The sequence below is a fragment of the Lepidothrix coronata genome, unplaced genomic scaffold, assembly GCF_001604755.1.
Source record: "Lepidothrix coronata isolate B3197 unplaced genomic scaffold, Lepidothrix_coronata-1.0 Scaffold4, whole genome shotgun sequence".
In the NCBI taxonomy this organism is placed as follows: Eukaryota; Metazoa; Chordata; class Aves; order Passeriformes; family Pipridae; genus Lepidothrix; species Lepidothrix coronata.
The window spans coordinates 3331015-3348168 of NW_016690184.1; the positions used below are offsets into that span (position 1 = coordinate 3331015).

The 17154-nt window shown below is 38.1% G+C and overlaps 1 protein-coding gene across 1 annotated transcript in view; it reads right to left on the bottom strand.

Annotated features, from left to right (window-relative positions):
• COL9A1 (collagen type IX alpha 1 chain) overlaps window positions 1-11481 on the bottom strand; it is a 65342-nt gene extending 53861 nt beyond the window's left edge. Inside the window, exons 1-5 of the mRNA XM_017824083.1 lie at window positions 11297-11481; window positions 10887-10960; window positions 9449-9526; window positions 9175-9307; window positions 1301-1697 (exon numbers count right to left, since the gene is read on the bottom strand). Coding sequence (XP_017679572.1) covers window positions 1301-1697; window positions 9175-9307; window positions 9449-9526; window positions 10887-10960; window positions 11297-11310 — 696 coding nt within the window. The 5' untranslated portion in view covers window positions 11311-11481. The remainder of the gene's footprint in view (window positions 1-1300; window positions 1698-9174; window positions 9308-9448; window positions 9527-10886; window positions 10961-11296) is intronic.
• Window positions 11482-17154: the final 5673 nt, after the last annotated feature.

The window sequence follows — 17154 nt, forward strand, 5'->3', positions numbered from 1 at the left end:
GTTTTTTTTCAACTGTGTTTTGAAACTATTTTCTTCTAAACTAAAAGTGAATCCAGAAATAGTCCTAAATGTCATTTAGTGCCACAGTAGGAGAAACTTGTCACATCATTCAGCATGAAGTGCAGTATAATTCATCGGCTGAAAAAACACTAGCTGAGAAAACACTTTCATGCATGTCTGAAAGGCAAAATTCAGATTCTACAAATATCTTTCTGTCAGAAATTACAGAGGCATGTCATTTTTATGTGTTTTATATTAATTGTTTATCTCAGAAACTAAATCAGATAATGAAATAAAAAAATCCTGAGGTTTTTATATTGAGTTTTCTTTGCTGAAAAGCACAAATATTTCCACAATTAGACTGAGCTTAAGTGTCTACTACAATGCACAGGGAAAGGTAAATATCTAACAAAGGGATTCACAGCAGCCATGATATGGAAATGGAATGCCCTGAGCTAGCCAGGAGAAGGTATTGTGGAAATGGGTAGGCATTATGTCTAAGCTATTCTGGGCCCTTTGCTTGGATTGGATCTAGTCTTTAATGCCACCCTTATCCCTCATAGGATTTATAAACAAAAACCTTCTTTAAGAGTGTACCATCTACACCAGGTCAGTCTTTTTCAAAAAACTCGAGCTACTTAAATATTAGAAGCAACCATTAACACAGTCATACTAGGAGGGACAATGATTACGGCAGTCTCCTGAAGTATAAGGTACTCATTATAATCTCTGATTTAGGACTGAGGTTTAAACATAGGTCTCTTATTTCCTTCTAAGTGGCTCAAAAAGGATCTCCATCAATCTCTCTTACAGGAGCTAATCCCTTTGCACTAATGATCTAAAATATTTATTCTGCCAGAGACACATTTAATTGTCTCTAGGTGATGGTTGGTGCATGCATATGAGAGGGGTCCCAGTTCTTGCTCAATAAATGTTTTACTCTCTTTGGTGTGAGGTACAGCCCACAAATCCATGTCCTTAAACTTCCTTCTAGATCACACTCCACACATGAATGCCCAGCTGGTACATCCAGACAGAGTATAATCCATTGGAAGAAGTGTGGATGTCTGAGAATTTTCATTATTGAGACATAGACATAATCTGGGTCATCTCTTAATTTACACAGTATAAATATATGCATGCAAAATTCAAAAAGCAAAGCTAGTACTTACCTGCCAAGGAGTTGTTATTTTCTGCCATTTCTGCTTTCAGAAATCATTTGAAGATGCATTCCACACAAGAAAAAAAAAAAATTGATGTAAAACACTTTTTTGCAGTAATAGAAGGTTTTGGAACTTACCGGCACTGAAATTTCAGGATTATTTTTAAGTTTTCCAAGCACAGCAAAGCCGTCAATGCTGATTTTCCCTTTTGGTTTTATGCTTAAGGATTCTATTTTAACACAGTCAATAAAGAGTGTGACACTGTTTGCTTCCACAATTATCATAAGCTTGTGCCATTGGGAGTCAAACAAGAAAGGCAAATGCAAAAATGACGCCGTTTGTAGTCTTCCATCTGCTCCTTTATAAGAAAACTCAACACTTTTCATTTGACCATTAAGATTCACTCCAACTTGTTCTTTTCCTGAAAAGTCCTGAATCTGCCAAATAGTCCAGTATTTCTGAAGTGTGGCCCCAGTCATCCGAAAAGTAGTCAGAAAGGAATATTCGTCAGGCAATCCGTTGGAATATATAGCACTGTGTAGGATAAAAATACAGTAGAATTGTTGTGTATTTGTTCTGAAAAGCTCCACATATCACCACAGAGTAATGAGAAACCATTACTCAATGAAGCCATATTTCAACCATGCTTGTATCAATGTTCTTCTGCGTGCAGAGTCTCAAAACAGGGTGTCTTTTTGAGTCGTTACTGTTGCTAATTGTAGAAGGAACCGATTCAGAAATGCAGGTTCTTCCAACGTTGCACAATGTTTATGATAACCCTTCTAAGTTTAATGGATGGACTCCTACTTCAGATTTAAAAAGTATATCCTACAATTATCCTATTTCCCGCTATCAGACATATTAAATCAGTCAACACAGTGTGACTTTATAATTGCCCAGGTAGATAGTCAGTGCAGATCTGATTTGATTTTGATAAGAATGTCTTTTGCAAATGTATTTTCTTGTTCAGCCTGCCAATAACCCTTTTGTTAATGTATTAGCTATCTCTTCAACAGAAATCATTCAACAAATCATTCATTGACAAATATAAGCATGGTGAGAACCCACACTAAAAATGTATTATGTCCTGTGACATTCAACCACAAGACTACAAGTGGAAGGGACAGATTTGCCACATATAAAACATCTCATTTTTTTGCAATTCCTATAATGTGAGATTTGGAAACACAGGTAGGACTAGCTGTATCACTGTGCAAAGTAGTAACATCATTTTTTATCTCACATATATCACTGAATCTAGTAGAATATTTAAGAAATATGCCTCTTCCTATTCCATGGATCATAAAACTGTAGTGTCATATCTTGTTGATATCAATACAGTATTTGCCATCTATCCACATTTAAGAAGAAGTTGTGTTTGAATAATTTTCTTAAGTATGAAGATATGTAGAGCTATTTTGTCCCAAAATTCATTAGAACAACTTCTCAGACAAGTAGGCATTTTAAATAAAGATAATATTTGACTGGCATATCAATCCTGTCTTAGCAGCTATTTAGACAGCATTAGTGAACCTTGGAATTTAGGGTAAGAGGAAAAAAAGCAGGAAAATGGAATACATTAATTCTCTTTCTGTATGCTTGATGACTACTGATTTAGAAAGAATAATTCCAGAGGCAATCTCCCTAATTTGTAGTTAATGTCCCAAGCTGTAGTACAGCTTTATTCCAGCAGACAGCGGCACAGCCTCAGCAGATTTCAGCGAGGACAGGTTGAGCCTGGCAGCGGCAGCAGTGGCTTCACCTTAGGAATAAACTACCCACACTGCTGATGTTTCTCCTTTTTCCCTTGAGCCTTTACATACACATGAAAGCTAGTAGATAAGAAAGTGGAATGTTTAGCTGGAAAATTAGCTCATTATACAAGGTGTGGAGATATACAAAGTTGAAGAGGGGTCTCATTGCCCATAACTTTAATCTGTGGTTTGCTCTGAATTGTGTCTCTGTTGACTGTGGATGATGTAGTCGATCTCAGCTGGTTTTGTTTGATACGATTTTACCTACTTTATTGGCTCTTACCATCTCAAATGCAAATGTCAATATGTGGACATTGTACCTTTTCCCCTGTTCTGAGCACTTTGCAGTGTTTACTACTGTCCCCTATCCCTCCTTGTGTTAGGCTTCTAGCTTATGCAACATGCTCATATATTCTTTCTGCTCTAAGAAGATACTTCCTGTCCATATCCAGACACACATTCACTCTTACTAAGCTGCTGATCCAGTTCGACATGTCTTTTACAGCCCTTTGTGTCCTTCCTCTGTAATATCTCTTAAACAAGTATTTCAATCTCCTCTACTGCTAAAACCTTAGCTCAGCTGAGTCATTTATCTCTTCAGTTGCTGAATCCCCTGTTTGTTCTGCAGAAGAGCTGATTTTACTACTACCCCACTGAAGGCGATATTGTTAGGTAATTTTAAAATAGCCTTGGTGTGACATTCCACTTTCTCTGTTAAGTTCAGGGACTTCTGGGGATCTGATACACAGAGCTCCACAGCTAAAAGAAGCAGTACTAGTTCCAGACCCACTGTGGAGAGGTTTTCATTCTTCCACTGCACTGATAAGTTTTGCTGTCATGACAATACTGGTTAAACTATCACACACATTTTCATCCCACCTCAGCTGATAAAACTATACTATCAAAAAAAACCACCAAAACAACTAACAAAACAAAACAATCAAAGAAACCAAAAAAAAAAGTAAGTAAACATACTTTTTGATTAGAAGATTTTTTATACCAGATTGGTATAAAATGAATTTTTTGCACCATATTTAGCTATAGAGTTTGTATTTCCAAGATATTATTCTTTTTTTTTTGGACATTAAAATAAAAAAGAAATATGTTAACTTTTTCAAGAAATATACAAAGAAGAGAAGTTGTGTAAGAGCTTCTGACAGTGGTAAGAAAAAGTTAAATTATAAGAAATTTATATATAGGAATAAAGATAAAAACTCAGTGCACAAACATGGATAATTATTTACATTTTAAAAACCTTTTAATAATCAACCAGAAGAACTGCTGCCTTTAAAGACTCAGTAACATGACTCAACATAATGAAGCATGACCCATCACCAGAAAGGTACTCTGCAGGGGCCTGCTACTGTGTAAGATTTATACCTATAATTCTACAAGCAAAGCAGAGGCAGATTCTCATCTCAGTTACTCCAACGGTAACGATCCTTTCATGGCTTCAGTGTATTTCAGAATGCAGTTCTTCTCAAACCCTGTAATCCTTATACAGGCAAAACCCTTCTGAAGACAGCATTTTAAAATAGTAAATATTTGTAGTCCATGGCAAATTTAGCATGATATTTAAATAAACAATTGTAGACAAGTTATGCCTCCATCTCACTGCAAAGTGAAGAGTAATGGGCTCTGTAATCTTATCAAACAGCTGATAGCTATATAAGCACTCAAATTATTTTGGTAAATTATTTTTAACATACATGTTTCCAATTTCACTAATTTATGGGGGGGAATTTAGCAAATATAAATTTAGATTCAAGTAAATGAGCAAAGGAAGAATTAATATAGAAAAATATTTCAAGCACAAAGGCCAGCTTCATTCCTGACCCATTTCCTATCCAGTTAAAATTGCCAGGGATATAAACCATCAGAACCTTTTTTTTTTATTTATTTAGTTTTGTATCTTAAGTTTGTAAGAAATCATTCTAGTCCTGCTTTCCTTGTGTACTCAGACTATTATTAGCTGCTTTAAACATATACAAAGTCAAATCAATTTTTTTTATCAGATATTTGAATATTTGCTCTTTTTTTTAAAATACCTGGGAGTGGGAAGTTTGAAACATTTGTAATTCATCTAGGGGAACTTCTGAAACACTATTATTTTCTTTTAATCTTTTTCATAAATACCTAAGACTTTTATTAATCCTGCAGTTTGAGTGCTTACAAGATTTCCTTGAGATTTCAAAGCTGAGTCTACCGGGGCATCAATACAACCAAGGTAAGTCATCTGGCTAGGTGATGGAAACCCTGAGCCATCCCTCTGACTTCAAGATTCATCAGGAGAAGAGTACATTAAAAGGTTAACTATGTACCTATATAAATTCTACGAAGTAACGGCTTATTTTATTAAATTTGTTTCTTTCAGAGTTAATTCCTTGGGTGAGCTCCGTTGCCCACTGAGTTAACTTACTCCTTGCTAAAATTTTAGAATTTTAGAAATGTTAGCACAACTCACTGGAGGTGGCTGTAGGAATTGCTCTGGCCAACCTCATGATGATGCAGTACCATGTACCCTGGGTTAGGGGTTCCTTTGCTCTATCTGGAGACACTTGTGTCTGCATCTCCTCATTCTGCCTGGTATCACAGCTGACCTGGCAGGCACTCCCTGGCAGCCATTGAACAAGCAATAAAAATAAAACTTAACTCAGCACTTTTAAAAAGCATCTGTCCTAAGTCATTTGCCAGAAGTCATTTGTTAGGGCTCATTACTCTCAGCTGAACTTTATTCTTCAGAAACATCCAGTTCTGAGCTAATTATTTCTTTTATGAGCTAATTAGCTTCTTAGCTGCATTTTGTCTTTTCCTTTTCAATGTCATCATCAATATCTGTGTTGGATACCTTACTTGTAATGTAAAGTGAAAAGAACCTGAAGAACTTTGGTGGCTGGATGAAGTAAAGCCAGACCTTCAGGCATATGCATTTGAGGAGTATTACTTCACAGAGAACCATTGTTCCCAAAGGGAAAAAAAAAAGCCAGAAAATCAGCCTACCAAATTCTCTGGATGTTCCAAACTTACTGATACAGTTTTATAAAATTTCAATTTTCACTTTATAATTTCTTATCCTAATGTGTTTGTCATCTCACCTGTCAAAGTTGCCTACAGTACACCACTACCTCAAATATAAACACTGTTGAGAAAGCAGCTTCAATTTTTATGTTGCTCTGCTGTCCAGTGAGATGAGGATTCAGGCAAAGAGGTATAATTTCTGGATTCATAGGCTACCTTCATGTAAATAAATTCACTAGGCCTAGGACTGTTCTCTGATATTAAGTTCAGATGGCATGAAAAAGTTTAAACCTGCTTACTTCCAAAATATATTGACTACATGCAACCTGTGTGTTGGGAATGATCTGTGGCCTATACTAGCCATCGAGCTGTGCCCAGGAATTGTTTAAGAAGTGCTTATTAGTCTGCACCCAAACCATGCCATGGTCTTTTATTTTAACAGTGTAGATGATCAAGGAGGGACCTTGTGATGTCACAGTTGCATTTGTGAAGTTGAAGGTTTAAGATTTCTTCCAATGCATAAAGAAAACAAGCCCTTTTCCCACACATAGAAATGTATCATGAACATATTTTTTTTAAGTTTTCAATTAAAGATAAACACAATTATTATCCAAATAACCAGTATTAATTTTGTGCTTACTAACTGGTGGACACTTACAACATGTGCACAGATCAAATTGAAAAATGATGAGTTCACCAAGTCCAGAGACAAAAGGTATGAGTAATGGCAGTTCCACACTAAGTTATTACACACACTTATTACACAAACAACACTGTATTGATTCTTCAGTAGATTTTATGCTAGAAGAAACACTGGCCAATAGAATTTCTTTGGATGATGGGAGAAGCTAAGTTAAGACTTGTATGCTATCATTTCTGTTCGTGTGATATACTTCTGCACCTTGGCAAAAATGCTAAGCAGCAAAAGTACCAAGCTACAAATCAGTAGCATTTTAAGAGAGCTCTGTGAGCTTTTCAAGGCATTAGCTGTTGTTTCAGCAAAGGCTGAATCAATATAGAGAGCCATGCCCATTCAATTGACCTTTCATTGCCACGCCACTGTAACATGGGCTTATCTGCCTCAGTATAATCATCATATGTTAGTCTAAAAAGTTATTTTACAATTGCCAACCTGTTTATTGAGGGTCCCTCCCCAGTGCTCCTACAGCTCTTAGGCTGTATCAGCCATCCAGCTCGGGTAAACCATGCTGGCCATTTTTTCAAAACTGACTCTAGTTTTGCCTCCCGCACCTCTTGGCTCAGCAGGAGCGCACAGAGCCGGCGGCAGGGACCGAAGGATGACACCCTCCGTGTGAGCGCCCGGACACAGCTATGGTGGCTTTAGCACCGCGGGCACGGACAGCTCCGCAGTGGTGCGGGCGGCTCTGCCCTGCCCTGCCCTGTCCTGCCCTTCCGTTCCCTCCCTCCTCTGCCCTTCTCCTCCTCTCCCCTCTCCTCCCCTTTCCCTCCTTTACCCTCTCGTCCTCTCCCTTCCCTCCCCGGCGCCGTGGGGTGCAGCTGCTGCCCGCTGGTACCCCGGGAAATATCTATTTTATCGTTAAATAATCTAGTTGTGAATAAAGGGCAGAGAGGGGTGGCTGGAGGGAAATGCAGGAGTTCAGGGCTGCTGTGATGCCTAGGTTGAGAAAACCAGAGATATGCCCATGCCGTTAAAGAGGCTCAACCCTTCTTGACATGTTCTATATAATTTGCTAACCCCTATAATGCTGCTCAGGGTTATATCCCAAATTCACACACAAAAAAAAAAAACCCATACACATTATAAAGATTGTGTGGAGGGTTCTGGTCTTAAAAAAAATTGCTCGAAACAACTACGGTGTGCCTCTCCTGTGCTGTTAGCCTCAGCTGCTTACTGCCAAGTTCACTTCTTCTGAGTCAGCTTACTGAGAGGGGCACACTGTAAATAACTGGAGCAGAGCAGCAAGCTCGGGCTCAGTGACAGAGGAACAGCAGACTGATGCATTAGAGCACAGTCAGGACTCAAGCCTTAATCCATTCCCTGGCCCAACGAGTCCAGTGGCAGGAGTCAGCTCAGATGCCATAGTGTATCAACAGAACTGGTATAGGCTTGGTCATGGATAACTTTTTTATATCAAGCACACATCTCACTAGATCCATCTATCGCAATGTCTAACCTTTCTTAAAAACGAAACATTACTGCTTTGATACCTCAATTTGTTTCTGAGCTAAGAAACATGAGTTGAAAATCTGAGAATCTCCACCTTTTAGTGAAATGATGATCCCATTTGCTGTCTGTGTTTGAGTTCACATTCGTGCACTAGCAGCCTTGATTTGTGTCTGGGATTGAAAGCAGTCATGAGTAAAATGTAACTAATCACTTAAGCTCTAAATTAGCTTAACCTGGTGGCTACGAAGGTAGAAGCCAGGAGGACTGCAGCAAGCAGAAGTTGTCAGTGATAGCTGGAGTAAGACAGAAACACTTCCCACCCCAATTATTCCTAGCTGAAACAGTAGTCACATTAACGGTCTTGCCAGTTAATTGCTAAGTTAAGGCATTCTTAATTACATAAGGTGCTGAAGCAAAATCCAGACTTGCCTAAATTTGGCAAAGACAATTCTACCCTGCTGTACTGTCTCTATTCCTTCACCAGCAGCAAGTCTAGCCTGTAAAGCACAAACACAATTAGATTCCTAAATCCTGGTTCCTATCACCACTTGACTGTGACATGCTAAATAATAATTTTCAACTTTTATAGATTAAGTGACCATGAATTGGTTATTTACCAGTTATCCAAACAAACAAAAACATCTTGCCAGAGAATCAGTCAGCTGTTATCCTACCTCATCTCTGCAATCCTTACATGATCAGATTGATCCTTTGTGTCAATGTTTTGAGAAAACTTTTCTCCCTGTCCTCCTGTTGTTTTTTCTTTGCCTCCCTTTCACTTTTCGAGTCATCAGCAACTTTGATGTTACTTCCTAGAGGTGAATCCCTTACTATCAGCAAATCTGGAGGCACTCTGAGCACTGTCATTGGTCAGAGGAAAGCGGAAGTCCCTGAAATCATTGCTACATATTCAGTCTGGTCTGGTGGTGGATATGAAAAAAAAAAAAGTTGAATTTCTCTTTCCCCTTTCAAAAGCTTTTCAAATTAGGTGATCTAGTGGGAGGGATCTAGGTCTGGTGGGAGGTTCTACCCCTTAAACAATAAGATTGCAAAATATCTGTATTTTAAAGCTAAACAACAAAGGCATTACCTGGTTGGTATCCTGAAGTCTACATTGGGTCCTAATTTATAGGCCACTTGTAGAGAAGTGGAGCCCACTACTCTCTCGATAACTCCTTGGGAAGCAGCTTTTTCTATTTGGAACTGAGAAATCAGGTCAAAGCCTACAAGAAAAAACATGCATATCCAAAATGTAACTTTCATTTTAATTTAATTAGAGAATTGTGCAGTCACAGGGCTGAATATAACCTGATAAAGTTTTCTGAACAGCAGCTTTTTCCTGAAAAAGTCAGGATGCTACTTGCCTGGTAAGTCATCTTGACCAATCCTGATTGTTGGGCAGAGCTCAATTCTGTGACTGGCACCCAGAATGACTGGTAGTCCTGCAAAACAAGATGAATTTATTAACCATGTGCCTGCACATTTCCTCAGAACATCTTAGAAAATTAAGTGAAGTAACTGTATGATTATTATTAATTAAATAAATATATAAATAATAATGTTTACAAGTATATAATAATTTAAACTGTACTCAGTGAAGTGAGAGGTCTAAGAAAATAAGCATCTGTTTTTAGAGAGCTCCATATTTAACTTGATTGATTATTTGATTTCTTTTTTTAAGCCTTTAAATGAGAATGTTATAATAATTCTTCTCTTGCAGAACTGTGGAGAAATAGAAGTAGTAACATAAGAAGTCCTGCTGTGTAAGAAGTTTTGGTTTGGAACTTTTGGTGGTTTAAGCAAAAAAAATGCCGGTTACCTAAGTCAACACTCTCCTAGTCCCAAGGAAACTTAAACAAAGTTTATGCCAACTACAGATGNTTGAGAAACAGTTGGCAACTTTTCCAGCCTCTCTAGTACTCCAGGTCTTCCCACCTTTCTTTGTGCCACATTTGATCACTCATGAAATACAAGGTGGAGGCAAGAAGAACTTATAGACCTTTTTCATTTACCCAAAAAAGAACATAGAAGAAATTTGTTTGAGGAAACTAAATTTAAACATCTAATTTTTCAGAACATTATTTGTCAAAAAGCCTTGTAATGAGCATAAGACCTGCTTGATTCCCCTAATTTAAGGAAGGAGAAAGGAAAAATAAACATTTGTTTGAAGAGTTTAAGAGCCATGTACAAGTCCAGTATCAAGTCAATCTGGAAAATGTTAGTAAAGTGGATAGGGAAGAATGAAGAGTGAGAGTTGGAAGGAGATGCATTTCTAACCTACAGAGAGCCTCTTGTGTGCTGCAAAGGCTCAACCCTAAATGTGGGTTTCCTTCTGACAACATAGGCTTAAAGAGAACATTCAGGTTGACATGTTACACCATAGAAAAGACCTCATTCTATATTATTTGATGAGACATATGGCTGACATCCAGCCATTTACATTTTATGCCCAACAAATAAAGTATAACCAGTTTATTGACACATGTAGCAGAAGAATATCAACTAGAAGCACTGAAAGACAGGGGAAGGTTTGTGTCCTGTATCTACCACCTATATCCAGATTTTAATCCATACTTTAAAAATACATCTTATAGCAAGTTTAAAACCAAACACATAGCTCTCGCTTTCCCCCCTCTTTTTCATATGCATCCTTCCATACATGCATCCATACATACACATAGACAGTTCTCCCTTTGTGTGACGGCTAGCAAGAGAGGATTTTAATTTTGGATAAACACAGAACATTCTTCTGACATTCAAAATTACAGAAAGATGAAATGTGGATAAATTCTGTCTCCTTACTTGATTGGTGCTGGATGGTTGCTGAGATGAAAGACCACAAAAAACTACACACGTAAAAGAAAGCTGTAATTTTCCTGTGAACAGAAAGAAAACTCAAGTATGAATCTATAGTTTCTGACAGATTCTGTTATTAAATTTCTCCTCCAAGCCATGCACAATAAATGTATAAAAAAAAAAGTTAAGGACTTACTAACAGATTTGACAATTTCCTTGACAAGAAGATTTCTTTACATGAGAACTTTTTATTTTTGCCTTATAATAAAACATGTCAATAAAGTTCTTTCTATTGGCAGTTCCTTCATATAATGCTTTCATAAAACCAAACAACAAAGACAGCAGCTGGCAAGGACAGCTTTAACTGTTCTAATCTCTTATTTACAGATGTCTCTAAATCCCACTTGTTTTCTTACCAGTGTCTTTTCATCTTCACTGCTGGCTTTGTTCACTTCTCTCATGTGAATACACAGTGTATATCGTCACACTCCCTGCTTCCCTCTCATTAGTCCCACAGAAGAGTGCAGCAGTGGGTGCAGACAGCTCCTCCTGTCCCTCGCAGAGCCCAGCAGAGAGGGAGGTCCAGGCTGCTGGGGCGGTTTTAATCTTGCCAAGGGAAGGAGGTGGAGGCTGGACAGACATGTGTCCTGGTGGGCTCTGAAGGCAGATCTCTGGAGGCAGTTGAATATAAAGAAGCCAAAAGAGCAAATGAAAGGCTGCTGCTTTCACCAGCATTAGAGCAGGAAGATTAGGAAAATGTGAATTCTGCAATGCCATTCTCTGAATGGTGGGGTCTGCTGTTCAGACAGGCAGAGGAACGAATATGTACCAAGAGGTTTGAGGAAGCTGGTGGCCCTGATGTGAGCTTTGAGAACAAGGAGATTCTGTCCTGTAAGGAAGGAATTTCCATTCCTCACTGATTTACTCATCAGGTAGTCTCAGAAGAAGTCTCTCTGGTGAGGTCTCAGTTGGTTCTTGTGAATAAAACAGATTATTTAAAAGTGTTTTCATGGCTTAAACTCAAACCTTTCCAAGGAATACACATAGGCATTACAAAGCAGACTCCTTCTGTTGTCATAGGTAAAGCACTCCCTTTCCATAGACTATTACATATGTTTGGATACACAAAGACATTTACTTATATTTGTTCACATGGATGTAAAAACAGAGAGAGAGACTAAAATCTGTATGCATGAAAAGACCAAGGAAAATAGACTAAACAGCCAGAAGGTTCTGATAGTTACCACAGTCACAATTTATATATGTATAGAAAAGTATGCTTTTCAGGTTGTGCTTACATATCACACTTTTAGGTTTCATCTTCTCTAGATTATTAACATTATAGTTAATAATAGTTTCAATTTCCAGATTTTTTTTTAGGTGTTGGATATAGCAAATGCAATAATTTCTGCTGCAATAGACTCTCTGCTGCTGTCTGCTGAGAGTCTGGAGAAATAGCTGAGTAATGAACTACCCCATTCATCCCAATTTTCTGTAGGTCGCATTTCCAGTATTGGTAATTCCAGTGTTAGTGTTGTTTACACTTTCATATCTATTGTTAGAAAAGGAGGGACTGGATCACAAACATGAACAGTTTGCTGTGAGTAATGTCTCATTTTGGTGCCTACACAAGCACATCTTACATGATACCATTTTTTCCCGCTTCAAGAGAAAGGTACACCCTCACCCTCTGTCCAGCGCGATTGTGAACATGTTAGATCAGCACCAGAATTGTCACATGAAACCACTGTCAATAAAAAACAAATTAAAAATGGGAGAAATATTAATTTGATTTCACAATAAGTGTGCCTAAGTCACCACACACCTGAGTCCATTATCCCTCATGCAGATATTTCCATTGTGGCATGCAGTGGTATATGTAGGGTACAAAAGGAGTCTATAACAAGTCACCTGAAGCTGTAATGAAGGGGAACAGCATGGGATTGTGACATGGGATGGAACAAGTTAGAGCACCCAAGGCTTAGAAAGAATACCAGGAGGTTTGTGAAGGAATGGAAAAGAGCCAGGTGCCAAACCATCTCTTTTGTTGTATATAAGCTGTGGCATTAAGTTTGCCTTTGAGACTGCTTAGTATTGCCAATTTATTTGAGGCAACATCAACGAAGAAAAGGCCATTCCAGTAGCTGCATATGGAACTAAGTGGTACCATCTTTCAGTAAGTTAGCAATATATTTTGGCACATGACATGAAGATGTCTGCCATCAGTTTTGTCTGGGGTTACTGACACACACATCATCCTCTTCAAAGAGGGGAAGCTTTGTTCAGAGAAGTTCAGAGAAGATATACTCTGCTTCTGAACAATCTATAATCTAATTTTACTTGCATTTCATTGCAGCAATTCTCAGGGGTGGAACTTCTTTTATGTCTGGAGTATTTTCCCAATCCAGGATCTTCAAAACCTATTGTTACTGAAATAAAACATGGGAGACACTATGTTACTAAAGCTTGGAAAACACATTTACTATTCTGTTTGTGGACAAAGAAAAGATTCTTTAGAAGTCTGACTCTGGTTGTTCTGTGTGCATTTTGATGTCTTCATCCTGAAAGAAAACTCACAATCTATGATGAAATTCCTGATCAGATGTTCTACTAATAATTATCACATCACCTTTGAAGGAGCCAGAAAAGTATTAACTGACAAACTAAGTGGTAGTGGATTTAATAGCCCCATGGCCTAGCCAATATTATTGCCATTTCAAGAAGATACAAACTGAGACAGGTGGAGCAGGTATTTTCCATATCTGGCTGAAGGACACAGAGACAGTCCCCATCCAACTAACAGTCATGTTTAGCTGATCTGACTATTTTAATGTGTCTCTAGGTCACTTCATAATTTTCCCTTTTCATGAACTGGGCCACTACAGACTTTTTTCAGAAACTTTCAGTGATTGCAGTTTAACCATTTTCTCAGGGATTCATTGTCTAAACACTAACTGCTCAGCTTTTGAAAAGTAGATTAATTAAAACAGTGGTGACTTTGTTCAAATAAGCTATGTATGAATGTCATCACCTCACTAGTATTTGGAAGTGTGCTTGCCTATCTCACTTCACATTCCACTCCTCAAATATCTGATTCCATATTCCTGTCCTTCTGTGTAGCTTGAGTTGGAGAACATGTCTCAGAACAGCTATCAGCTAAGAATGCATCTGGATTGGAGGGAAATACCAAATAAATCAGGTGGACCCAGCTTCTCCTGTGGATATAAAGCTTGGTCTCTGATGAAAAGGGTTGCAGTGAGATGGCTGCAGTTAGGCTTTCAGAGGGTGCAATCCAGCAAAACCACAGAAACCAATGTGTGGCTCAGAAGGAGCTGCTAACTGTGGCAGAGAAGAAGGTTCCTCAGTTCAGGCTTGGGTTGGCATCAATTTAAGATGGCTAAATTAAGTCCTCTCCCTATACTTGTCATCTGACTGAGCTCAAAGGAGTTCAATGTCACTGGCTTGTACTTTTGAGCAGGATTTTTAGAACAAACAAGCAAGTTTGTTCTTCCTCTGAAAACTATTTGTGACATATGTGCAGACACCGGGGTCTCAAGAACATGCCTTGGGACTGGAGGAACAAAAGTCCAATTTGCACTGTTAAAGTGGGGCCTCTACCGGTGTGAATGATCTCACAAAGGGGCAAGGGTTGGTGCTCCCAGCCCTACACTGCTCTTCCACACACATCTGGAGAGGAGAGGAGCAGCAGGGAAGACATTGCTTCTTGTTTATCTTCTATCTCCTGGAAAGTAACTTCTATCCCGTGTGATCTTCTATAATTGTGCCTTTAGTCTTTTAATGTGACTTCAGCTTCTTATGGCCACGTTCTTTGTTTAGTTTACAATAACAAAAGTCTGCTTTATACATTTCAACCTTCTTTATCCTTACCCATAGTGCAAGGATAACTGCTCACCCTGTAGTTTAGCAGACTCTAGGGTAAGGACATACCACACTCTTAACTTGTGTGAGTTTGTTATTACATTGTGTTTGGCTCTGTCAACTCAAGATTAACTATGTGGTGGTGAGTGATGGCATTTCTGAAAGACCTGCTCTTTATTAATCACTCTAAGAGTTAAGGCAACTTGAACCTGTGACTGATCTCATTGACATCAGGGCCAAACTTGCACTGACTTAAGTGCCTTTTTGAAAAAAAAACAGCAACAAATAATTAAAACGGCATCCTCACGTGTAAGGTAATTGAATTGACAGCAAAACTATAACCCTTGTCAGGTTCCAGCACAACACTGGAATTTAACAAATAATTTATTATCCAATAAATTCTTGCCTTCATCATAAAAATGTACTTTTTTTATGTACTACTGTCCAAAATTTTATGAATTTTGGCATGGGAAGAAAAAGAACTTTTCTTTCCAAGCTGTCAGATGCCATTTTATATAAAGACCAAACAACTTCTTTCTAGGAGAGTTCACTCAAAGAAACCTGGGAATTCATGGGACCAGATTCTCATCTCCTCAGTACAATCCTATTTCCAAGTGAACCTCCCTGTAATGGCACTGCAGCTAATTTGTGAACAGCTATGCTGTCCCAATGTAGTCTACAAAATTCAACAAATCCCTCTGGAGTGTTCTGGGAGCATAAATAGAGATGGCCTATACATGCAGCCAGACAAACTTCCACCTTAACTCTATGTCCCCTTGCAATAATAATTCTTTCTGTGGATGAGGCTTGCAGTTCCCATTACATTTGGATAAAAATCTAAATGGTGGTATCATTCCTAATTTTATTTCTTTCTAGGTCAGAAGATTTGTATGTTGTCTCCAGGGGTGTCAGACAGCAATTATCCCCAAATGTCACAGCGTTTCAGATTATCTTGAACACAGGATAATTTTTTTCTTGTGGAATCACAGAGAAAATGTGAAGTTAAGCAGACTTCAAGCAGAACTATGCTAATATCGCAATGAACACTGTTGAGTTTCAGCAGAGACTAGGCCTCTGATCTCACTTAATGTACATCTGTGTCCATCTACTGATTGCACCGATTTTACTAATTCTCAGAAACTGAAATAAGATCAGAAACATGCTCTGATGTTATTTGTTAGGTATTTGTTGAGAATAAAATGTGTTAGTTATTTGTTGAGCAAACAATGTAGCGACAAGTCTCTCATTTATAACAGCAAATAGTATTACTAAGAGCTGGATCCAAATTGCATCTATCTAAAAACAAAAAAGTCCCCCAAATTTGGAAGTATTTTCAGTCAGAGTTTAATAAGTCTTAATAATATTTTTTATATTGTTCTCTCTTTCTATCACTGCATATTGTTTAAGTATTATTCCAATCTACTAGCACATGATTTTGATGATAAAAAGCCATGTTCTTTCACGTTTCATCATAACTGGGAAAATATAATATACCTCTAAATACATTAAGATTCTTTTGTAGCCAAAATTATGTTAACTGAACACAAATTTCAGTTCTTAAAATCAGAGCTTTTAACTGTTGACATGATGGTACTCAGTTCCATTGATATTTTTCTCTAAATACTGCAGCAAGCACAATTTATTTTACTGGCATGAAATACTCTTTGAGAGAGATCATATCCTTGCTGACATCAGTTACAAAATATCTGTTGATTTAAATAGGACCAGGATTTCCCTCTCTTACACCACCACGACACTGGTTCATAGGTAAAAATACTCATGAAAATAAGATTAGCGTATGGTTATTTTAGATAGTGACAATTTTAAAGGCCAGGCTTTCTCCATAAGTCCCCACCTCTCTGTCTGCCTTCCCCACCTGGACCTGATATCCTGCCACCTCTCCTCAGAATCCATCAAGCTATTGCTATATAAACTGTGATCAGAAGGGATGATCAAAGGTTTGAACTGGTTTCAGTATGGAAAACAATTAACAGAATGAGGTTTCTTCAACCCTAAAAAAAATTATATTTAATGAAGTCTAAGCAGCATGGGAAAAGTGAGTAAAAACAGTTGTCACTCTCCTGCACAAGAAACACTAAGTTTATCAACTGAATCTGGAAGCCAGAAGATTCAAAACAAGCAACAGATACAGCACTTCCCCATATAATTCATAGGCAAGCGGTGGGATTCTTTTCTACTGCTTCTAGCATTCACCATTCCAAATGCTAAAATTTGTATGGGGTCAAAAAGAGAAATGACAGATTAATGGAGGAAAAAACCACCAAATACCACCTCCAGCTCAAAAAGTCCCCAGGCCACAAATTCCTGCAGACTGGGAAAATACCAAGGAGAAGTGTTCCTGTGTACTTGTTCTATACCTTCATGCTTAATGCCT